General features: G+C 45.1%; 1 protein-coding gene across 1 annotated transcript in view; it reads right to left on the bottom strand.

Annotated features, from left to right (window-relative positions):
* The window catches only part of TKT (transketolase), a 38,214-nt gene extending 22,107 nt beyond the window's left edge, over nucleotides 1–16,107 (bottom strand). The window contains exons 1-3 of the mRNA XM_077821760.1: nucleotides 15,924–16,107; nucleotides 3,104–3,221; nucleotides 842–955 (exon numbers count right to left, since the gene is read on the bottom strand). Coding sequence (XP_077677886.1) covers nucleotides 842–955; nucleotides 3,104–3,221; nucleotides 15,924–16,030 — 339 coding nt within the window. The 5' untranslated portion in view covers nucleotides 16,031–16,107. The remainder of the gene's footprint in view (nucleotides 1–841; nucleotides 956–3,103; nucleotides 3,222–15,923) is intronic.
* Between the last annotated feature and the right edge of the window lie 9,835 nt (nucleotides 16,108–25,942).

Below are 25,942 nucleotides of genomic sequence, written 5' to 3'. Positions count from 1 at the left end.
TCAGAGACTAAATTCACAGGACTAAATCCTGTCTTGATGAGAAAGCCCATTCCCACTCCACTAGACTCTCACAGCAGCAGGACAGGATTCCAATCTGGCACTAAGAAGAGATTAAAGAGATGGGCCCAGGCCAAGATCCACTCTAAATCAAGCTTGTAGATTTCGGCACATTTGAATGGAGTCAAAGTCCCTAAGCATGCTGCCCTGTTTCCTTTCTCCACTGGCAGTACAGCTGGCTTAGCAGCCACAGTGCCACTGGCTAACTGCCCTGCAGCTATAAATTGATCCCATCAGAGAGAGGGTGGAAGTGGTAGATCAGGAGTTGACACTGAAAAGAACATTAGCTTCCAACAAATAATCTGAGGTGCCTTGCTTGAAAAAACCTTCTCTTACTCTTCTCCCTGGGGTAGCGTTAGTGACAGCAAAGAGCTAATGGCTCTGGAGGGGAGGCTCCATCAGGAGTGGGGGTGAAAAGCCACTGAGGCAATCGATAAGCTTCCTTCGAAACCAGGAGATGTTACATCAGAGTTTCCCCACAGGGAAAGAAGATGAACCATGCTGTAACTCCATAAAAGTGGTTTGCATGGGGACATCGTTGGTGTTTATAACTTTACCAAAATGTTAAGATTCATATTCTTGGGCATCCACTTCTATTGGGACATCCAGTTCTCTATTTTGCTAACCACAGGTGTTACCATCTTCTTAAAAAAAAAAAAAAAATCTTTGACTTTACTGTGCAGTAGTTAGCAAACAGAACTTGTTGCATAAAATGCACAGACTTCCTGATTCACATGAAGCTCCAATTTTAAATAATTATTAAGCTTATTCCTCAAATACTTACTGGTACAGGGTGTCCTTCCAAAATGGAATCAATTTTCCGCAAGTTTAATAATTCTGCTTCTGGTAGGAAGCCTGCCTCAGCCCAGGCAGCGTACAGAATTGGTGCCGCATGGCCCTAGAAAGAAAAACAAATTCTAAACAAAGAGCAACTTTCCACAGTATCTCGATACCAAAACAAAATAAAAATGTGTAAATAAGATAAATTTAGCTCTGTGGACCCTTTATGTCCACCAAAAGTTTCTTTTTAATGTGAGGGACCAAGTTCTAAAATGCTTGCAAACAAATCACTGCTTCATATTGCCTCTAAGCCCTTTGAGTTCCTTTCAGAGACCTGGGATTTCCACAGATTCTTGCTTTTACTTTCTCCATGGTCCAGGCCTGCACTACAATAATTAGACTTCTAGCCAAGAAAGACTGAATGTGACTTCCTTCATACCTATTTTAAAACTCTTATAGGAGGTCATACTTGAGAAGGGATAGGTTCTCTCTCAGGTAGGTACGTCTAATCTCATGGAAGACTTCAAGTATCAAGACAGACACCTTAACATGGACTCTGTATTCGATGAGGAGCCAGTGCAAAGAATGAAGTACTGGGTGATATACCCATGGCGACCAGTGTTTCTGAATAAATGGGATGTTGAGTTTTGTTCCACCTGGATCTTTTTGAGGGTGTATGGATTTAAGTTTAGATACAGTGATAACAATCAAGATTAGAGGTCTTGAATTCACAGGTCACTGTGGCCAGGTCTGGATCTGATATGAATGGGTATAATCTTCTGGTCAACTGCAGATGAAGTGGTCATTTTTTTGTAACCGTAGCTACTTTGGCACCCAATAGCTCTAGGAATCCAAAAGGAACCCAAAGCTGTGGAGCAGTTTAGCAATTCAAGGGCAGGAGCCTTCAACATTGCGGGGGTGGGGGGTATCTAAGCAGAATCAATTACTTTGAAGTGATTCCCTCTTTCTATCAGCAGCATCTCAAAATTTGTCTGGTTTCTTTAGCTACCTTATCCTCGTCCAGGATTCATATAGGCATCAAGGAAGCTGAGAGACAGCACTGTTTCTGTTTTACGCAAAGGATATACAGAGATTGCTAGAGAAATTGCTATAGACATTTCCTCTGTAGCGGGTGACTACCTTTGTAATGTCCCAGACTTCAGCCTGGTCATATGAAAACTCAAGATTTCCTATTTGCAGCCCATTCTGCAGCCTGCTGGGATGCTCCCTAGTTTCAAACAACATCCGGTACAGAGCTCCACAACTACTTTTGCCACTTTTACTTAACAATACCTGACATTTGAAATGCCACTCATCATAAAGTCTTCCAAAGAGCTTTGTAAACCTAAATATATACTAAGGGATCACTGCATCTGCCACTGAAGACGCTAGCAATATGCCAGCGGTTTAACAGAATTAAACACTACAGAACAGTTCAGAATAGAAAATAGAGGACATCAGATAGACACTAAATAACAAGGATGTAATTACCTGAGCTGAAATTTAGCCAGAATTCCAAGCTATCATCCAACTCCGGCTAAAAGTGCCAAGGAAACTTTGATGACCTCAAGCAGTCAGGACATTTGTTTTATGTCTTAGCTGAATACACCTTCAGGAGCACTGTTCTCTTTAGTACTTTATTAGTGCATAGGGGAAGAATGTCATCCACTGAACTACCAACGCTGCTGCCTACCATGCTCCTTGTAAGGCTCCCGACAAATTACTAAACTGACAAAGCTTAACATCAGAGCTCTGAAAGGATCACAGTAAAGGCAGCATGGCCACAGAGAGAAGAGATGTCACAGAAAGCTTAACTATAACTTATGCGTTAAAACTATACATAATGGCATAATTTCTTGGAACATTAAAAAATAACCTTTGCCTTAAGATGACTTTGCTTCTGGATTTCACGGACAGTAACGGGAAAGAATATATAATTTGTAATTAAACAACTTAACTGCTTAAATAGGTTGTATGTTACACCAACACACCGATGCTTAGAAATCTGGCAATTCCTTTCAGGCACTACGTTTACCCTTTCCCATGTTCAGCAAGATTTTATTTGGCATTTTCCTCTTTTGTTGCATATAATAATCTTAAAAGTCTTTTAAAAAGATTTGTATTGTCATTACTAGAGCTGTGTACTGATAAGGACCCTAAAGTATGACAGTGAATAGTAGTCAAGAAAACAGGTATGTTTATTTAACAAACAACTAATCTATGAATTAGATTGAGAAGGTATAGCACAGCTAGTTCTGGTTCTTACCTTTGAGAGTACAAACCGGTCATTGCTGGGGTTTCGGGGATCTTTCGCTTTGTACCTCATGGTATGAAAAAAGAGCACGGACATGATCTCTGCTGCACTGCAACATGATGTCGGGTGGCTACAAGACAAAGCCAATACAAGATTATTGCTGCTGCCCACTGTCAACTTGCTTTCATATCATTAGTACCAGTACTCTAAGCCTCATCATTAAAATACACAACTAAGTGTTTTTGATAACCCCTACCATTTGGTATTATCCTACTGCTGATTAGCTATACTTTGAGAGCGTCCCATGTCTGTTATCTAAACCAAAGTGGATGTTAAAATGCAGGTCTTAGTGATAAGGCACTGGCTTATCTGTTTGTGCACTCCATTCCTGAAAGCAAGGAATGTCATCACAATCAGCAATTCTAAGGTGTAAGAGAGAATATGCAATACGGTGCTTGAAATTTATCAGTAAGAGTGAAATTCACCCTGAAGCAGAGGGCATGAGCAGAGGTCTCCATGCCACTCAGAACTCACATTAAGTGAGCAGAGTTAAGTGTGGTATAGTGTCTTGTGCAGACCCTTTGCACAGGGGAGAATTTCACCCTCGAAATGCTGCATGTTTTATTTTTGCAAAGAGCTCTGGGACATTTAGAACTGTACTACATAAATCCCAATTACATTTTATCTTATATCATAAGAGCAGCTAACATAAAGGGACTTTGAGAGAATGTGTCTTATAAGACAGTATTAAATAATAGACACATTCCTCCATTTTATTTTCATGTCAATAAAACGTATTTTTAGGTAGTGAAAATTGGAAGGATAATTTAATGATAATCAGTTTATTTGCAGTAATTTTAAAAACATGATCAGTTCTATAACTGAAAAATGATGGATTTGTTTGATTTTTAACAAATGGAAAGATGAGTATTTTCTATATTTACAGTCTGAAATATTGAGCCAGTGAATACATTTCAGTAGTTGATACATTTTGGGGGCAATCTTGCTTCCACTAATGTCAGGAGCACTTTTGCCATAGACTTCAAAGAGAGCACAAAGGAATACTTCAACCATAATTTACTACAGAAGCTCAGAGAAGTGTGCACTCCCATTTCAGAAGTAATCATGCCACAGCATATCAACCAGAAATGGGTAAACATGAAAAATGTTGTTTCCAGCTCTGGATGGCAAACTATTGGGCTGTAGTGTTTCAAATGTCACAGAAAGGTACTCTTACATGTCACTTGTGTTCACTACCATAACTTAAATAATTACCATCTGAAATGACTATCCACCCTTGTATAGTCAGTCTATGGTACCACTGCCCAACAAACGAACACAAAAAATTGTATACCTGGCTGTGATTTATAAACGTCTCTGTAGATACACATGAAAAAACAGTCTTAACATTAAATGCATTCCTAATAGAAGGCATTTTTAGCCACCTGTTAACAGGGCCTCTGGTTTTCACCATTTATTTGCAAACCACCTAGCAGGTATTTTTGGGATCTTTACTAGACCCCAAAGTAGTAATTTTCAGGCATTTATTGATATGAAACAGGACTATTCTTGATCTCAGCACTCACAGTGTGATGATTTAATTTAGGCTGTAGACATCAACACTGGGCTTGGAAGGAAACTCCAGTGTTCAAATTATAGAGTGGTTTTCTTGTCTACAGATATTTACCATTAAGTTTTTAATGATATTCATTTAAAACCTGAAGCCCTATTTGTAAAGCAAGAACAGTTTAGTCAAGAATGTCACACAGCAAAACTTTTATTTTCCATTTCTACATTTCCCATGCATGTTAGGATTCATAAGACAGTTTACAGTAGAACTTACATCAGAATACACTTTTGCTAGCGACACTTCTCTGCCGCCCCTGTAACACTCTCTTATTTCAATTTGAAGTAAGTTAGACACATGCAAACACACTAGCAAAATGCAGAGTAAAGATTAGTGTCCATCCCTTAAGTAAGTACTCACAAACAGGGAACCAAAATAGTTAGGTTTAAACCATGATTCAAACATATATTAGTAAATATTTATACATATGAGTTAATCATTAAACCTTACATGCTCGTTTAAAGTTTTCATTCTTTTAATTGTATTAACTTTATACTTAACCATATTTCTATGAACTCTCGGTCTTGGGAAAAAAGATTTTAAGCAACCTAGAATGGTGAGCATGTGAAAAAAAAATAAAAAATGTATAAAAATATAAGAAGTCAACTCCAAAAATATGCTTGTAGAACTACTGGTTAATTAAATGCTTTTTTAATTATAGAAAATAATCCAAGATGAGATTGATTTCCAGTATCCGATGTACAGTCTCAAACCAGCGTACAGAATTTTGTTTAATCAGATGAAATATGATGGTCTATTATTGTAGTCATTTTTAATTTTATTAGAATACAGAGAGCTCCACCAGTGCTAAATTACATTAAAACCCAAGGCACTGTTTATTAGGTCTGAGTCTTTAGAAAAGAAGTTATTTAAATTACTATTAAGAGAAAAATATGGCAAATAATATCTTTACTTTATTCATCAGAATACACTTCCAGATTCCATTCAGAATGGACATCCAATTTTGAATTTTAAAAAGACGGTGTGGTTTGTAAACTTCATTGCCAGCTGGCTTTTATAGAAGGGCCACCACACTTTTGAACCTGTTTCCATTAAACAAGAGATTACAAGGAATTAGGTTCTGTATCTTGGGCTTTTGGGGTGAAATCCTGGCTCTGTTGATGGGACCAGGTTTTCAGTCTTGATATGTATGTAAATTGCTACACACTTCAGCTAAAAAGGGCTTAATTAAAAAGAACAATAATGCCAAAAAAGAAAGAATGAATGCCAAAACTAGAAAAGGATATTTCTAATGTAGCAAGATCTGTTCATATCCCAAGTTGTGAAACGTAACAGCTTCTAAAGAAATCCCTGCAGCTTCCACTTTTAAGAGTCTTATCAAATCTCACAAGGAAACCATTGTTTCAAGAACTGCAGAAGTTCACCCTTTAGTTTTTTCCTCAAACACCGTATCTCCTAACAGTTAAGATTCTATAAGCTTTGGCCAATCAACTGCTGGCATTAATAAAAGGACCATCTTCTTCTCTGTGCAAAACCAACGAAGATGCAGCACCAAATATGGCAGCTCGGCCTTCACAATTAGCTAAGCCAAATGCACCAGCTGGAAAAAAAAAATTCATGCAGAAGTTCACCTGACCAAAATAAAATAAAATAATAATAAAAAAAGAGAGTCACCTTCATCATTGTGTGCGATTGGCTTAGAGTCCCATATTAACGAGGCTCAATTTTAAGGAAGCTGGCAGGATTCATTTGCAAGCATTGCACTCTTATCACTGTGGGTATGTCTACACTACGGAATAAGGTCGAATTTATAGAAGTCGGTTTTTTAGTAATCGGTTTTATATATTCGAGTGTGTGTGTCCCCACAGAAAATGCTCTAAGTGCATTAAGTGCATTAACTCGGCGGAGTGCTTCCACAGTACCGAGGCTAGAGTCGACTTCCAGAGCGTTGCACTGTGGGTAGCTATCCCACAGTTCCCGCAGTCTCCGCTGCCCATTGGAATTCTGGGTTGAGATCCCAATGCCTGATGGGGCTCAAACATTGTCGCGGGTGGTTCTGGGTACATATCGTCAGGCCCCCATTCCCTCCCTCCCTCTGTGAAAGCAAGGGCAGACAATCGTTTCGCGCTTTTTTTCCTGAGTTACCTGTGCAGACGCCATACCACGGCAAGCATGGAGCCCGCTCAGGTAACCGTCACTGTATGTCTCCTGGGTGCTGGCAGACGCGGTACGGCTTTGCTACATAGTAGCAGCAACCCCTTGCCTTGTGGCAGCAGACGGTACAGTACGACTGGTAGCCGTCATCGTCATGTCCGAGGTGCTCCTGGCCACGTTGGCTGGGAGCGCGTGGACAGACATGGGCGCAGGGACTTAATTTAGAGTGACTTGACCAGGTCATTCTCTTTAGTCCTGCAGTCAGTCCTATTGAACCGTCTTATGGTGAGCAGGCAGGCGATACGGATTGCTAGCAGTCGTACTGTACCATCTTCTGCCGGGCAGGAAAGAGATGAGGATGGCTAGCAGTCGTATTGTACCATCTTCTGCCAGGCAGGCAAGAGATGAGGATGGCTAGCAGTCGTACTGTACCATCTTCTGCCGAGCAGCCATGAGATGTGGATGGCATGCAGTCCTTCTGCACCGTCTGCTGCCAGCCAAAGATGTAAAAGATAGATGGAGTAGATCAAAACAAGAAATAGACCAGATTTGTTCTGTATTCATTTGCTTCCCTCCCTCCCCCGTCTAGGGGACTCATTCTTCTAGATCACACTGCAGTCACTCACAGAGAAGGTGCAGCGAGGTAAATCTAGCCATGTATCAATCAGAGGCCAGGCTAACCTCCTTGTTCCAATAAGAACAGTAACTTACGTGCACCATTTCTTATTGGAACCCTCCGTGAAGTCCTGCCTGAAATACTCCTTGATGTAAAGACACCCCCTTTGTTGATTTTAGCTCCCTGAAGCCAACCCTGTAAGCCGTGTCGTCAGTCGCCCCTCCCTCCGTCAGAGCAACGGCAGACAATCGTTCCGCGCCTTTTTTCTGTGCGGACGCCATACCAAGGCAAGCATGGAGGCCGCTCAGCTCACTTTGGCAATTAGGAGCACATTAAACACCACACGCATTATCCAGCAGTATATGCAGCACCAGAACCTGGCAAAGCGATACCGGGCGAGGAGGCGACGTCAGCGCGGTCACGTGAGTGATCAGGACATGGACACAGATTTCTCTGAAAGCATGGGCCCTGCCAATGCATGCATCATGGTGCTAATGGGGCAGGTTCACGCTGTGGAACGCCGATTCTGGGCTCGGGAAACAAGCACAGACTGGTGGGACCGCATAGTGTTGCAGGTCTGGGACGATTCCCAGTGGCTGCGAAACTTTCGCATGCGTAAGGGCACTTTCATGGAACTTTGTGACTTGCTTTCCCCTGCCCTGAGGCGCATGAATACCAAGATGAGAGCAGCCCTCACAGTTGAGAAGCGAGTGGCAATAGCCCTGTGGAAGCTTGCAACGCCAGACAGCTACCGGTCAGTTGGGAATCAATTTGGAGTGGGCAAATCTACTGTGGGGGCTGCTGTGATGCAAGTAGCCCACGCAATCAAAGATCTGCTGATATCAAGGGTAGTGACCCTGGGAAATGTGCAGGTCATAGTGGATGGCTTTGCTGCAATGGGATTCCCTAACTGTGGTGGGGTCATAGACGGAACCCATATCCCTATGTTGGCACCGGAGCACTAAGCCGCCGAGTACATAAACCACAAGGGGTACTTTTCGATAGTGCTGCAAGCACTGGTGGATCACAAGGGACGTTTCACCAACATCAGCGTGGGATGGCCGGGAAAGGTGCATGACGCTCGCATCTTCAGGAACTCTGGTCTGTTTCAAAAGCTGCAGGAAGGGACTTTATTCCCAGACCAGAAAATAACTGTTGGGGATGTTGAAATGCCTATATGTATCCTTGGGGACCCAGCCTACCCCTTAATGCCATGGCTCATGAAGCCGTACACAGGCAGCCTGGACAGTAGTCAGGAGCTGTTCAACTACAGGCTGAGCGAGTGCAGAATGGTGGTAGAATGTGCATTTGGACGTTTAAAGGCGCGCTGGCGCAGGTTACTGACTCGCTTAGACCTCAGCGAAACCAATATTCCCACTGTTATTACTGCTTGCTGTGTGCTCCACAATATCTGTGAGAGTAAGGGGGAGACGTTTATGGCGGGGTGGGAGGTTGAGGCAAATCGCCTGGCTGCTGGTTACGCGCAGCCAGACACCAGGGCGGTTAGAAGAGCACAGGAGGGCGCGGTATGCATCAGAGAAGCTTTGAAAACCAGTTTCATGACTGGCCAGGCTACGGTGTGAAAGTTCTGTTTGTTTCTCCTTGATGAAACCCCCCGCCCCTTGGTTCACTCTACTTCCCTGTAAGCTAACCACCCGCCCCTCCTCCCTTCAATCACCACTTGCAGAGGCAATAAAGTCATTGTTGCTTCACATTCATGCATTCTTTATTCATTCATCACACAAATAGGGGGATGACTACCAAGGTAGCCCAGGAGGGGTGGTGGAGGAGGGAAGGAAAATGCCACACAGCACTTTAAGCACAGCACTTTAAAAGTTTACAAATTTAAAATTTATTGAATGACAGCCTTCTTTTTTTGGGGCAATCCTCTGTGGTGGAGTGGCTGGTTGGCCGGAGGCCCCCCCACCGCGTTCTTGGGCGTCTGGGTGTGGAGGCTATGGAACTTGGGGAGGAGGGCGGTTGGTTACAGAGGGGCTGCAGTGGCAGTCTGTGCTCCAGCTGCCTTTGCTGCAGCTCAACCATACACTGGAGCATACTGGTTTGGTCCGCCAGCAGCCTCAGCATTGAATCCTGCCTCCTCTCATCACGCTGCCGCCACATTTGAGCTTCAGCCCTCTCTTCAGCCCGCCACTTACTCTCTTCAGCCCGCCACCTCTCCTCCCGGTCATTTTGTGCTTTCCTGCACTCTGACATTATTTGCCTCCACACATTCGTCTGTGCTCTGTCAGTGTGGGAGGACAGCATGAGCTCGGAGAACATTTCATCGCGAGTGTGTTTTTTTTTCTTTCTAAGCTTCACTAGGCTCTGGGAAGGAGAAGATCCTGTGATCATTGAAACACATGCAGCTGGTGGAGAAAAAAAAAGGGACAGCGGTATTTAAAAAGACACATTTTATAAAAAACAGTGGCTACACTCTTTCACGGTAAACCTTGCTGTTAACATTACATACATAGCACATGTGCTTTCGTTACAAGGTCGCATTTTGCCTCCCCCCACCGCGTGGCTACCCCCTCAACCTTCCCCCCTCCCTGTGGCTAACAGCGGGGAACATTTCTGTTTAGCCACAGGCAAACAGCCCAGCAGGAATGGGCTCCTCTGAGTGTCCCCTGAAGAAAAGCACTCTATTTCAACCAGGTGACCACGAATTATATCTCACTCTCCTGAGGATAACACAGAGAGATAAAGAACGGATGTTGTTTGAATGCCAGCAAACATACACTGCAATGCTTTGTTCTACAATGATTCCTGAGTACGTGTTACTGGCCTGGAGTGGTAAAGTGTCCTACCATGAAGGACGCAATAAGGCTGCCCTCCCCAGAAACCTTTTGCAAAGGCTTTAGGCGTACATCTAGGAGAACCGCGAATGCCAGGGCAAAGTAATCCTTTCACATGCTTGCTTTTAAACCATGTATAGTATTTTAAAAGGTACACTCACCAGAAGTCCCTTCTCCGCCTGCTGGGTCCAGGAGACAGCCTTGGGTGGGTTCGGGGGGTACTGGCTCCAGGTCCAGGGTGAGAAACAGTTCCTGGCTGTCGGGAAAACCGGTTTCTCCGCTTGCTTGCTGTGAGCTATCTACAACCTCATCATCATCATCTTCTTTGTCCCCAAAACCTGCTTCCGTATTGCCTCCATCTCCATTGAAGGAGTCAAACACGGCTGGGGTAGTGGTGGCTGAACCCCCTAAAATGGCATGCAGCTCATCATAGAAGCGGCATGTTTGGGGCTCTGACCTGGAGCGGCCGTTCGCCTCTCTGGTAGGCTTGCCTCAGCTCCTTCAGTTTCACGCGGCACTGCTTCGGGTCCCTGTTATGGCCTCTGTCCTTCATGCCCTGGGAGATTTTGACAAAGGTTTTGGCATTTCGAAAACTGGAACGGAGTTCTGATAGCACGGATTCCTCTCCCCAAACAGCGATCAGATCCCGTACCTCCCGTTCGGTCCATGCTGGAGCTCTTTTGCGATTCTGGGACTCCATCATGGTCACCTGTGCTGATGAGCTCTGCATGGTCACCTGCAGCTTGCCACGCTGGCCAAACAGGAAATGAGATTTAAAAGTTCGCGGTTCTTTTCCTGTCTACCTGGCCAGTGTATCTGAGTTGAGAGTGCTGTCCAGAGCGGTCACAATGGAGCACTCTGGGATAGCTCCCGGAGGCCAATACCATTGAATTGTGTCCACAGTACCCCAAATTCGAGCCGGCAACGTCGATTTAAGCGCTAATCCACTTGTCAGGGGTGGAGTAAGGAAATCGATTTTAAGAGCCCTTTAAGTCGAAATAAAGGGCTTCATTGTGTGGACGGGTGCAGGTTTACATCGATTTAACGCTGCTAAATTCGACCTAAAGTCCTAGTGTAGACCAGGGCTGTGAAGCAACAAGACTGCCATCAACACAGTTGTGCAAGACGATTTATTAAAACAAGGAATAGAAACACATAATCCCAGACATCTGTAACTATGGACACTCTTGGGTGATGAACAGGAGCAACAATCTTAATTCTGAATTACCTAAATTTTGTAGTTTTGTTAACTGAAATACTGATTTTATATTTATTAATCTATTTTGATTCCCAAATATAATTGCAGTGGATTAACAGGAGAATTAAAACAAAACCACTCTTTGCCCATAAACTTCATTTTTTCACTGGAACAGCCTTAGCATCTCTAAATTTCACATACAATCATCTTGCAGGATCAGGTTTCCAGATCCTTTAGTCCTCATTCAGACAAAGCTCCCATTGTCTTCAATGAGAGTTTTATACGAGAAAACACTGCAGTAACTAGTTAATATAGCTACCACCTCACAACATTGCTTGCAACACAGGTCATAGTTCACAAAGTCACTTCCTTCAAGGAAGTCCACAAGTTTTCTTTTGTTCTTAACTGCTTTAATTTCAAGCATTTCCTGTATTTTTTCTTAATCCTATTGCTCACAAATCATCTTTTAAAACCAAATATTAACATCCTTAAAAGAGTTAAATGTAAAATGTGACTCAGACATAGTCTTTCTTTGCAATAAGAATGTAATCAAAAGTATTTGTATGCAGTGTTGTTGTAGCCTTGTGGGTCCCAGGATATTAGAGAGACAAGGTGGGTGAGGTAGTATCTTTTATTGGACCAACTTCTGTTGGTGAGAGAAAGCTTGTGTCTCTCACCAACAGAAGTTGGTCCCATAATAGATACTACCTCACCCACCTTGTCTTTCAAATGTAGTTGACAATCATGCCACTAAAGGCCATTCTGTTCTATTTACTTTCTCACCCTGAGAGCCATATCCTTACTTGCCTTCTTCAGGTAATCAAGATTTCAATAGATGTGTGCAGATACTTGGCTGTGTGAGTTTGATTTGACTCCCTAACGCTATCAGAGTGTTCTTGAAACTTTGCTCTCTTTCTTTCTATTAAATGCATTGTTCTGTCACCATCCTGGTAATCAAGTCTCAATGATTATGTATAAATAAAATCTCAAGGAAATCTTTCTACAGTTATTCTTATATTTAAAAATAAGTAAACAATAGTAAACCATTCCATTCCCACTTCTAAGGATAATAATCAGATATTGTTTCAAAACTGTGAGGGGCCCGGATCCTCCTGCACTTAAAGTCAATGGGAGTTTTACCACTGAATTGAAGGGGAGCAGAAGAGACTTGCGGTATTATACACCTACACATAACACAGAAATAATTACATCTGTGGGAAAGCGATGACACTTATTATGCTTACTAACATGAAATACAGAATGAAACCCCATATATTTAGTGGGTCTTCTGCCACTTTTGCTAAGCATACTTTTGTGTAGTTGTCTAACACAATCCCAAATGTTGTAGCTTAAAAACAAATTAATAATTAAAGAGGAACTGGTGAGCATTCTGCACTCAAAACTCACTACCCAGACTGGACCAGACCAAACCAAACATCTGAAATTAAGGATCTATTCCGGCAACAGACTGAGAGTCCTCAACTTCCATTGACTTGGCAGCTAAAAGGAAAAAGCCAAAAAGTATCTTCTCGGTGTGTATCTGGAGTGACAGAAAGCAACCCTACACTTGCAATTTTTAATACAACTCTCTCAGAAACAAAAGGTAAAAAATTGCTTATGTCAGAAACACAGTGAAAGATGTTCGCAAATTGAGAGACAGCTTTAAAATATTTTGTAGTAGAGTAGCCTTTCCCATTAAAGCCTTAGTATGCAGTGATTATTTGTCCAATTCTTCTTTTTGAAAAGATGCTTTTGCAGTCACATTTCAAAAAAGAGTAAACAAAATTTAAATAGCAAAAAGATGGAATACAAAAAGGCAGCGTTCCACAATGAAAAGCTTACGTGATGACCGGCAAAAACTCTGGCTTTAATTTTATATAAATAAATATGGATAGTATTTTTTGCATACATACAGCACAATCAAAGCAAGGCCAAATCTGGAACCGGCAAACTTCAGAGCCTGAACTAAATCCTGTCCAGAGGCCTAAATTAACTGCCCATTTGAGACTGCAGGCATTTTGCAGATAATCCCATTTGGGCTAACTTGAAATTCTGTGGAGAATTAGTTCCAACAGACAGGCACAAAATGAAAAAGAAAAGATTTGGCCCTAGGCATAAATTCTTTGGTTTTTAGTTCTGCATTAACTTAACATTCCTGGTATTTCTTTCCAGTCATAGTATATTTACTAGTACAGTGAACCTATACACACTTTGTTAACAATCAGATTTCCCCCAAAGGGTCATAATTAAACTGTCAAAATGTTAAGTGCACGCTTTCTCAATGTGAATCCTGTCCAATCTTGCATCATCAAAGCTGAATCCATGACTAAAAGAGGCAGCACTCCATAGAGACAAAAAGTGTAAATCACTCCCTCCCTCAAAACAAACAGAAATACCGCCCCGCCCCACCCCTTCCCGGACCCACTACATCCACTCACACCCCATAGCGATACAAGTAGCACATTCAGAAGCAAGGGAACATACTTCCCTGATATTTAAGTTAAGTTATCTACCTGGGTGATCAATAAAATGCCAAGTTTTTGAAGCAACATCCCCAACATGAAAGGTTTTTTATCGCTATCTTCATCACACACATGCACTCCCTATATACCCATCTCCCATCAACATCCATTCCCCCCACAGCTTGCCTCTAAACCTTTGCATATACCCCAATACCGTACAACCTTCCACCCAAAACTGCACATCCACAACCCTGCATGAACCTCTAATCCGCACGTAAACACAGTGCTTAATTTGTAATGAAGGAGGTCCGGGGGTTCAAGCAATTCATTTACATTCATAACTGATGCAGTAAGCCCAGAGGTGCCAGGGCTATGAATCGCCAAGCTGAGATTGCCAGGGTTCAGCCCTGGCACAAAATTAAACACCATGTAAACATATATCCCCACCCACACATATATACTACAGAACTTAATACAAGCAGAAGAACTAACGTGAATTAGGTTTTGCACTGGGTCTTTTGATATGTGCTAAAAATGGTCCCATACAAATTCTCAAATGCTACATTTTGCACCTACAGAAAGGGCTTCACTGAGCTGAACCAACGAGTTCACTTGATACTCACAGTGATTCTAATATAACAAGCTTTGCTCATGGCAAGCTTGGGAAATACAACTGCTTCAAAACTTCAGATCTCCTGATGATGAAAATTCTCTCAGTTCTGCCCACCCCATATTGTGTATTTGCTCCCAGGACAGGAGCATGCTGCTCTCAGAAATAGCATGCAGCACTGCATGGCTTACACATGGCTCAGCAGTCACCTGCTGCAGATTTTGTAATTCAGTCAAGTGGCAAATCAAGGGGCAAATTCTGCTTTCAGCTACTCCAGTGAGACCGTACTGAACTCAAATCCAGAAACTGTAATGGCCAGTGCACAGATATACCAGAGGGCAGAATCTGGCCTGCTTCATTTCACTGGCCAGGTGACCTGCAGATTGGGAAAGTGGGAGAACAGAGGAAGAGAGAAGCGAGGTGCTAGGATGACTGACGCAAGGGGCAGAAGGAGGGGACCAGGGAAAAATTACACACAAGGCCTGAGACTGGGGGCAGTGATAGAGGCTGAGTAGGGGGCAGTCTGCACGAGGAGGCAGAGGTAGGGGGACTGCAGAGGGGCAGTCTGCACGAAGAGGTCGGCAGGGGGTCAGTTTGCACGAGGCCGCAGAGCGGAAGGGTTGGTAAGGGGGCAGGTTGCACGAGGCCGCAGAGCGGAAGGGTTGGTAAGGGGGCAGGTTGCACGAGGCCGCAGAGCGGAAGGGTTGGTAAGGGGGCAGGTTGCACGAGGCCGCAGAGCTGAGGGTTGGTAAGGGGGCAGGTTGCACGAGGCCGCAGAGCTGAGGGTTGGTAAGGGGGCAGGTTGCACGAGGCCGCAGAGCGGAAGGGTTGGTAAGGGGGCAGGTTGCACGAGGCCGCAGAGCGGAAGGGTTGGTAAGGGGGCAGGTTGCACGAGGCCGCAGAGCTGAGGGTTGGTAAGGGGGCAGGTTGCACGAGGCCGCAGAGCGGAAGGGTTGGTAAGGGGGAAGGTTGCACGAGGCCGCAGAGCTGAGGGTTGGTAAGGGGGCAGGTTGCACGAGGCCGCAGAGCGGAAGGGTTGGTAAGGGGGCAGGTTGCACGAGGCTGCAGAGCTGAGGGTTGGTAAGGGGGCAGGTTGCACGAGGCCGCAGAGCGGAAGGGTTGGTAAGGGGGAAGGTTGCACGAGGCCGCAGAGCTGAGGGTTGGTAAGGGGGCAGGTTGCACGAGGCCGCAGAGCGGAAGGGTTGGTAAGGGGGCAGGTTGCACGAGGTCGCAGAGCGGAAGGGTTGGTAAGGGGGCAGCGGGGGGGGGGGGGCGCCAGGCTGCACGAGGGAGCAGAGCTGGGGGTCGGGGCAAGGCAGGGGGTCGGGACGGGGCAGCGTGTAGGGGCGGGAGGAGCAGGGTGCGCGGGGATGTGTGGGGCGGCAGCCAGGCCCCAGTTCCGGACTCACCCGGAGCCGGCAGCGGTGGTGGCCCGGATGGAGCTGATGCGCAGCCGGTTGGCCGCGTCCTTCAGGGCCTGCAGCGCCTGTTGGTCGGGCTTGTGATAAGCCTCCATGGAGCAGCGGCAGGACGCGGCGGGTCGGGCCTGGGCTCGGAGCAGAGTGAGGGACAAGCCGCGCCGCCTGCCGACTCGGAGCGAGGCAGACCCAGCCCGCCGCGGGGCCTCCCACAGGCGGGGCCAGCCCGCCCGGAACCGCCCCCGCCCGCCGAGGGGATGAGCTGGGCGGCGGCGGGGCGGGTGGTTGCCATGGGGATGAGGGGGCTGGGGATGGTGCACAGCGGGGGGTGTAGCCGCCGGGGTTGGGGGGGGGGGGCAGGGTCCTGTTCCGGGGAACTGCCTGGCCAGCAGAGGATCTCATCCCGCTTAGCTTCCCCCTTCGCGGGAGAAGTGGCTGCTTTCTGCCCGTGCAGCGTGACACAGCGGCTTTCCTCGGGGCAGCGGCACCGCCCCTCTGGCTGCCTCTCCGCTCTCTGGGCCAGGCTCTGCGGCAAGCGCGGGCGAGGCACGCTCGCCATGGCGCGTGTAGCGCACCCCGGCAGGCGGCAGGGATGGCGGCGCTGATCCTGCAGCCTCTCCTGCGGGGAGGAGCCCTTGGGGGAGGGGGTAGAATGGCAGGATCCGCCCGGTCCCCAACTAGGACGGGCCCAGTTTCGATCTCCTCTAACCGCCAGGTAAAATAAAACGGATCTATAGTCCACTCAATCAATACAAAAGCATCCTTGGGGATCTTAGATCTAACAAGGGGACTGGGTCCAAGCTCCCCCACTGTTTTTGAAGATAAAAAAAAATGGAGGAATTTATTTATATCTTTTGGATAAAAGATTAGCTGAATTAATTCCTTTCTGCGTAGTAACTTCAAAGCTGTTATTTATTAGACTTAGCTAAGGGAATACACGTTTTTACAGACACCCACCCACCCAGCACTGCTGCCTATCACATGGCATTGCAGTTTGTCATACACCACAGTTGCCAACTTTCATGCCATAAATGAGCACCCCAACTTTCACAATAAGCCAAAATATCAAGCTAATCCCATTTCAAAACAAGCCAATCCCTAAGAACTCCAACACTCTATGTGTAACTAGATCCCCTGGCCTGCAGTGTGGGACTGTGGTGGGCCCGCTATGCACCCCCTTACTCTCCCCCCACGTGCCCTCTGCTTGCTGGGAGCTGATCAAAAAAAAAAAGTAGTAACAAGCTACAACAAGCAACTAACTACATGCCAAATACTAGCCAAAAAGCAACTCAGAAGCCAATTAAGCCAAAAACAAGCCCAATTTCTGCATTTTTTTTCCACTGGTTTGGCACGTGTGTCATACACTTCACTGTCCCACCTGTGGTCCACCACCAGTGCATTTCAACAGACTTCCCAAATTGTTCACCAGCCAGTGGCAGGTTTAAGATTTGAGATAAGAGAGAGATGTTTTAGGTACCTACATGACTACATGCATGTCACAGGAAATCAGCCTATGGATCTCTCTAGAAGGTAGAGATGGGCCTGATTCGTAAAGTTTTCAGACCTGGGTCCAAAATTCTCCCAAGTTTTGTGGGTTGATTTTCTGCTTGCTAATGTTGTGGCTGGTCTGTATCTCAAACATCTGACGTTCCACAACTATTTGGTTAGCAGGAGTTGATGTAGGCCTAAATATAGTAGAAAGACAAGTTATATTAATATTAACATGCATCTTTGGTATTTACAATATATGGGCTCCATTACCATAGCATCTGGATATATCAGTCTTTCATATATTTATCTCCACAACACCCCTGTGACGCTGGGCAGTGATATTCCCATTTGACAGATGAGGGGAATGGAGGCACCGAGAAATTAAGTGACTTGCTCAAGGTCACAAAGGTAATCAGTGGTGGAGGAGGGAATTGAACTCTGGTCATCTGACAGACTAGCACTCTAACCATTGGGCCATATTAAAATCTATTTTCATTTGTTTAACGGATAAATAAATAAAAGACATTGAATAAGTCCTCTGCATAATTTCAACTGATATTGCCTCATTCCTGAATTTGGTTTAGACATGGATGTATAGGAATTTCAGAATATAACCAGAGTGGGAAAAATATTGAGGAGCAATTCTTCAGCTTGTACAAATTGTCAGAACTCCATTGAAGTGCCTGTAAGTTTACTTTAAAACTTAGTTTTAACCCAAACATCTTTTGTTAGTTTATATTAGGATCAAATTCTTTCACTGGTTTTCTTGGGCCAAACTTATACTTGTCTTCTTAGCTTTAGCTTATTCTTTTGACTCTCTGTATTCATTACAAAAGTTAACCATCCTACTACAAAACTAAATGCCCCCGAATAATAGTTTTGCAGCTCTAAAAGGCCCAGCCCAACATCAGCACAAAATAAAGCTATTGTAGGATTTTTCTTACTCCAGACTATTCAAATTACATCCCCTAGATTTTAAAAAAGCTACCATAAGTTCTTGACAAATACTGGACATCATTGCCAGAAGTCCATCTTCACTAAATAGATTTTCTCTAAGAATTGCAAGGATGAAGGGAATGTTTGCAGTGTTCTTGTGGCTGAGTTGGTCCCAGGATATCAGAGACACAACGTGCGTAAGATAATATCTTTTAATGGATCAACTTCTGTTGGTGAAAGAGACAAGCTTTTGAGCTACACAGAGCTCTTCTTGTGGTCATAGGGGAAGTCTCATAAATTTATCAAAACTATGGACTTTGTTGAACAGTGCCATAACTGTATTTAAATCAATGATAAAGCAGACCGTAGAAAAAGAGAGAGAGAACAGAAAAATATATAGAAGAAAAATGCATTCTTCTGGGGATGGGAAGTTTAAGGTCAGAGAAGAGAGTTTAGACTGAAGATGGACAGAATTTAACCAGCTTCTAACTTACAAATAAGTCAATAGTTACCACAGTCACAGTTCTGGGCAACTGCACCTGTATTCCTCCTCTGTGGTTCAGCAGGGGCACCCACTTTTAGGCTCATGGCTACCCCGCCATCAGCTCTCTCTCGGTCACAGATCTGTATCTCTGTCCATCATGACTAGGGTTTTTTCAGGCAGATTTATTCTTAAGGTGAAAGCATTGCACAAAAAAAAGTATTGAAACAATAAAGGAGCCTACGTCCATGCTAATAAGCTTATCACCCCACCTCCAAAAAAAGCTGTGGTAGGAGTCAGTCCATCAGTCCCCACACAGGGGTTTTTCTATGGTTACAAGTTCATTACACCTTTTGCTTAGAACAAGAACACCTATGCATAGGTTAGCCTTTCCTTTACATAGCCTGGGTCTTTGATATGCAGAGACTGTGAATAGGTAATCAGCCAGATAATGGCTCTGTCTTCAGGACATAGCTTCCAAAATGTGGGTTCAAAGGTGGGAATTTGCATTCCCCCTCCCTTTCTCCCAGGAAACTCACTTTACTTTGTTAGACCTGAAAGTGTCTTCTTGTCTGGCACATTGTTTAAAATTCTTTGAAGCATCAGGTTATGCAAGAACTCAGCCTTTTGAGGCATTGCTCTGAAGAAGGGACCTTTGATCTGGCTGATTACCTACTCACAGACGTTTCAAAGACCCAAAGTGGATAAAGGAGCGACTAAGCCCTGGTCTACACTAGGAGTTGAGGTTGAATTTAGCAGCGTTAAATCGATTTAACCCTGCACCCGTCCACACGATGAAGCCCTTTTTTTCGACTTAAAGGGCTCTTAAAATCTATTTCCTTACTCCACCCCGACAAGAGGATTAGCGCTTAAAATCGGCCTTGCCGGGTCGAATTTGGGGTACTGTGGATGCAATTAGACGGTATTGGCCTCTGGGAGCTATCCCAGAGTGCTCCATTGTGACCGCTCTGGACAGCGCTCTCAACTCAGATGCACTGGCCAGGTAGACAAGAAAAGGCCCGCACACTTTTGAATTTAAATTTCCTATTTGCATGATCACCTTCAGCTTGCCACGCTGGCCAGAGCTCATCAGCAGAGGTGACCATGATGGAGTCCCAGAATCGCAAAAGAGCTCCAGCATGGACCGAACGGGAGGTACGGGATCTGATCGCTGTACAGAGAGAGGAATCCGTGCTATCAGAACTCTGTTCCAGTTTTCGAAATGCCAAAACATTTGTCAAAATCTCCCAGGGCATGAAGGACAGAGGCCATAACAGGGACCCTAAGCAGTGCCGCGTGAAACTTAAGGAGCTGAGGCAAGCCTACCAGAAAACCAGTGAGGCAAATGGCCGCTCCAGGTCAGAGCCCCAAACATGCTGCTTCTATGATGAGCTGCATGCCATTTTAGGGGGTTCAGCCACCACTACCCCAGCCGTGTTGTTTGACTCCTTCAATGGAAATGGAGGCAACACAGAAGCAGTTTTTGGGGATGAGGAAGATAATGATGATGAAGTTGTAGATAGCTCACAGCAAGCAAGCGGAGAAACCGGGTTTCCCGACAACCAGGGACTGTTTCTCACCCTGGACCTGGAGCCAGTACCCCCCAAATCCACCCACGACTGCCTCCTGGACCCGCCAGGTGGAGAAGGGACCTCTGGTGAGTGTACCTGTTAAAATACTATACCTGGTTTAAAAGCAAGCATGTTTAATGATTAATTTGCCCTGGCATTTGTGGCTCTCCTGGATGTACTCCCAAAGCCTTTGCAAAAGGTTTCTGGGGAGGGCAGCCTTATTCCATCCACCATGGTAGGACACTTTACCACACCAGGCCAGTAGCACGTACTCGGGAATCATTGTAGAACAAAGCATCGCAATGTATGTTTGCTGGCATTCAAACAACATCCGTTCTTTATCTCTCTGTGTTATCCTCAGGAGAGTGATATCATTCATGGTCACCTGGTTGAAATAGGGTGCTCTTCTTAAGGGGACATTCAGAGGTGCCCGTTCCTGCTGGGCTGTTTGCCTGTGGCTGAACAGGAAGTGTTCCCCACTGTTAGCCACGGGGAGGGGGGAGTGGCTAGCCACGTGGTGGGGGGAGGCAAAATGCGACCTTGGAATGAAAGCACATGTGCGGTGTATGTAATGTTAACAGCAAGGTTTACCGTGAAAGAGTGTACCCATTGTTCTATAAAATGTGTCTTTTTAAATACCACTGTCCCTTTTTTTTTCCCCTCCACCAGCTGCATGTGTTTCAATGATCACAGGATCCTCTCCTTCCCAGAGGCTAGTGAAGATTAGAAGGCAAAAAAAACACACTTGTGATGAAATGTTCTCTGAGCTCATGGTGTCCTCCCACACTGACAGAGCACAGACGAATGCGTGGAGGCAGACACTGTCAGAGTGCAGGAAAGCACAAAATGACCGGGAGGAGAGGTGGTGGGCTGAGGAGAGTAAGTGGCAGGCTGAAGAGAGAGCTGAAGCTGAAAGGTGGCGGCAGCGTGATGAGAGGAGGTAGGATTCAATGCTGAGGCTGCTGGACCATCAAACTAATGCGCTCCAGCGTATGGTTGAGTTGCAGGAAAGGCAGCAGGAGCACAGACCGCCGCTACAGCCCCTGTGTAACCAACCACCTTCCTCCCCAAGTTCCATAGCCTCCTCACCCAGATACCCAAGAACGCGGTAGGGGGCATCTGGCCACCCAGCAACTCCACCCCAGAGGATTGCCCAAGCAACAAAAGGCTGGCATTCAATAAGTTTTAAACTTTTAAAGTGCTGTGTGGCCTTGTCCTTCCCTCCTCCACCACCCCTCCTGGTGCTTCTCTCCTCCACCACCCCTCCCAGGCTACCTTGGCAGTTATCCCCCTATTTGTGTGATGAATTAATAAAGAATGCATGACTGTGAAGCAACAATGACTTTATTGCCTCTGCAAGTGGTGATTGAAGGGAGGAGGGGAGGGTGGTTAGCTTACAGGGAAGCAGAGTGAACTAAGGGGCGGGGGGGTTTCATCAAGGAGAAACAAACAGAACTTTCACACCATAGCCTGGCCAGTCATGAAACTGGTCTTCAAAGCTTCTCTGATGTGCACCGCGCCCTCCTGTGCTCTTCTAACCGCCCTAGTGTCGGGCTGCGCATAACCAGCAGCCAGGCGATTTGCCTCAACCTCCTACCCCGCCATAAACGTCTCCCCCTTACTCTCACAGATATTGTGGAGCACACAGCAAGCAGTAATAACAGTGGGAATATTGGTTTTGCTGAGGTCTAACCGAGTCAGTAAACTGCGCCAGCGCGCTTGTAAACGTCCAAATGCACATTCTACCACCATTCTGCACTTGCTCAGCCTGTAGTTGAACAGCTCCTGACTACTGTCCAGGCTGCCTGTGTACGGCTTCATGAGCCATGCCATTAAGGGGTAGGCTGGGTCCCCAAGGATACATATAGGCATTTCAACATCCCCAACGGTTATTTTCTGGTCTGGGAATAAAGTCCCTTCTTGCAGCTTTTGAAACAGACCAGAGTTCCTGAAGATGCGAGCGTCATGTACCTTTCCCGGCCATCCCACGTTGATGTTGGTGAAACGTCCCTTGTGATCCACCAGTGCTTGCAGCACTATTGAAAAGTACCCCTTGCGGTTTATGTACTCGGCGGCTTGGTGCTCCGGTGCCAACATAGGGATATGGGTTCCGTCTATGGCCCCACCACAGTTAGGGAATCCCATTGCAGCAAAGCCATCCACTATGACCTGCACATTTCCCAGGGTCACTACCCTTGATATTAGCAGATCTTTGATTGTGTTGGCTACTTGCATCACAGCAGCCCCCACAGTAGATTTGCCCACTCCAAATTGATTCCCGACTGACCGGTAGCTGTCTGGCGTTGCAAGCTTCCACAGGGCTATTGCCACTCGCTTCTCAACTGTGAGGGCTGCTCTCATCTTGGTATTCATGCGCTTCAGGGCAGGGGAAAGCAAGTCACAAAGTTCCATGAAAGTGCCCTTACGCATGCGAAAGTTTCGCAGCCACTGGGAATCGTCCCAGACCTGCAACACTATGCGGTCCCACCAGTCTGTGCTTGTTTCCCGGGCCCAGAATCGGCGTTCCACGGCATGAACCTGCCCCATTAGCACTATGATGCCTGCATTGCCAGGGCCCGTGCTTTGAGAGAAGTCCGTGTCCATGTCCTCATCACTCTCGTCACTGCGCTGACATCACCTACTCGCCCGGTTTCTCTTTGCCAAGTTCTGGTGCTGCATATACTGCTGAATAATGCATGTGGTGTTTAATGTGCTCCTGATTCCCAAAGTGATCTGAGCGGGCTCCATGCTTGCCGTAGTATGGCGTCTGCACAGATAACTCCGGAAAAAAGGCGCAAAACGATTGTCTGCCGTTGCTTTCACATCGGGAGGGAGGGAAGGAGGGCCTGATGACATGTACCCAGAACCACCCGCGACAATGTTTTTTGCCCCATCAGGCATTGGGATCTCAACCCAGAATTCCAATGGGCAGCGGAGACTGCGGGAACTGTGAGATAGCTACCCACAGTGCAACACTCCGGAAGTCGACGCTAGCCTCGGTACTGTGGAAGCACTCCGCCGAGTTAATGCACTTAGAGCATTTTGTGTGGGACACACACAATCGACTATTTAAAAACAATTTCTAAAAAACTGACTTCTATAATTTCGACCTAATTTCGTAGTGTAGACATACAGATTCGCAAGAGTGCTTGCTCTGAGGGAAACCTGTTATTAACTTGTGACCACAGAAAATCCCCTGGTTGTGGCTTCGAGGACTGTTTACCAGCCAGAACCTTAATTAGAGTGAGGGAATGATCTCTGGTAAGTTTATTAGCATGCGTGTAGATTCTTTTATTGCTTTCAATATGTTTTCTCTCAAAGATTTTTACCTTAAGAATAAATGTGATTGTTTATAGAGTGATGCAGTACCTTAACTGTGTAGCGGGCAATTATGCCGTTTACTATCCTTGAGGAGAAAAGCAAAGCTGGCCTGCTTAGACATTCTTACTTGCTGGGGGATTCAGTGTGTAGGCAGGGAAATGTGTAGTGTTGAAATACTCCATTCAGGAGGGGGAAGAGATGCAGGTCTCTACTCAGGAGAGGTGAGAACTAAAGGAGCCTGGAGCCTCTAGTAGGTGCCCTTGCTGGAACCACCGAGGTGGACTACAGGTGCAGTTGTCCTGAACTTTGACAACTGCTTTATAGTTTAGATGATAGAGCACAACCCAATCCACTGAAATTGTTGCATTCAGTGTTAAACAACGTCTTTTCTGAAGTGTGCCCATTTGCTACATTTTATCGCTTAATTGTGAGATACATGAAACTTTTACTGACTCACAATTGACCAAAAGTTACATGACAAGTTTCAAATTGTTCCCAAAAGTTCTAATAGTACCATCAAAGGAGATGAAGAGAAGAAATTCTTTAATTGCTTGTACGCCAATGCTAAGAGACAGGTAAATAAACGAGCAATTCCAATTCCTCTTAAGACATAATTAGACCTATTTGATATTACTGAAACCTGGTGGGAAGATCTGCATAATCAGAATATTAAAATAAATTGATAATACCTATTTAGGAAGGACTGAGCAGACAAAAATGTAGCGAGAGTGGCACTCTTAAGTCAAAAATGACATTACCTGTTTCCAAGTCACTGACAACTCAAAAGCAAGTGATTTTGTAATGCTAATGGATCAATGTCCAAACAGAAAAATTCAAGATGGAGTACTAGCTAGTGTCTGCTACACACCAGCAAATCCCATGAGAGAACAGGATGAACAGTTCCTGAAGCATCTGTCTATAAGGTGTATAAAAAACCCCATAACCCTACGTTATCATGGGATACGTCTATCTACATACGCTAGCGGTCTCATGTTGCCAGTACTAAAAGGTCATTGGACTTTCTGAAAATTGTAGATAATTTCCTAACTCAAAAAGTGTTGCATCCAACATGGGCAAATTCTATATTATAACTTATTTTGACAGATGATCACATAACTAAAAATTAGTGGTTACTTAGGTGCAGGTGATCATGATTTACATTTGTTATGTGCTAGTATAATAAAGTCCAACCCAGTAATACATACACACACACACACACACACACACACACACGGAGAGTACAATATATATACACACACTTTTGCTTTAAAATGGCCAATTTCATAAAGTTGAAAACAGCTATGAGCCAAATCATCTGAAAGAAGTAATTTAAACAGAAAATGTGAATTATAATTGGGAATTTCTTAAGAAATTTTTTTTGTCTCTAGTAAGAAGAAAAAGGAGGCTACACTGGTTAAATATATAACAAATGGAGGAAAGGGGAAGTTGATAAACAATGAATATTAATTAGAAACTAGGAATTGTAAAAATTGATAAGGGAAGTAGAAGGACAAAGGGAAAAATCTATGGACTGCATAGTTAAGGACAATAAGGATTTTTTAAAAAAAGTATATTAGGAACAAAAGGCATGTTAGCAGTTCATTACTAGATGGAAATGATAGATTTGTCAACAAAGATCTAGGAAAGGCTGCACAAAGGCACTGGTCTTCCACCAATCATGAGAGACCTACTGGTTTGAGACAATCCGCTCATTTTCATTCTGGATGTGACTGTGTTCAAAAGGAGATAAATCCCACCATGTGCTGCACCTCTGAGCTTGCTTAAGAACGTTGAGTCATCCCCTGCGTGACCTCTGAGCCTGAGCCTGTTTAGCCAGATGAAACATCATAGGCAATTAACTGCAGGTCTTGTGATACGCCCCATGCCATTCAACCAGGGTCCTGCCAAACCACAGGTGAGGTCCCACCCAGGTATATCAGGAAGCAGTCTCTCTAGTCTGCTCAACATCACTACCTGGTTGCGAACACTCCCATTGCCAGTAGTTTTGACAGGCTGCCCTTGATTCTGCTTCTAGCCAGCCTGTGTTGCAGCCTGCATCTGCTCCTGCCTCAGAGGGCAGCCTGGGGATTCTGACAACTATTGTAGCCATGAGCTAGAAACTCAAAATGAAAACTCATGAAGTTTCCTGCTCCCTGCATAAGAAAAATTGTTGTGCTCATATTAGCATCTTTTAGAGACCCCCCAACCTA

Source organism: Eretmochelys imbricata, chromosome 7, assembly GCF_965152235.1.
Source record: "Eretmochelys imbricata isolate rEreImb1 chromosome 7, rEreImb1.hap1, whole genome shotgun sequence".
In the NCBI taxonomy this organism is placed as follows: Eukaryota; Metazoa; Chordata; order Testudines; family Cheloniidae; genus Eretmochelys; species Eretmochelys imbricata.
Note: the sequence above shows the minus strand (reverse complement) of the source record. Positions and strands in the feature narration are given on the sequence as shown.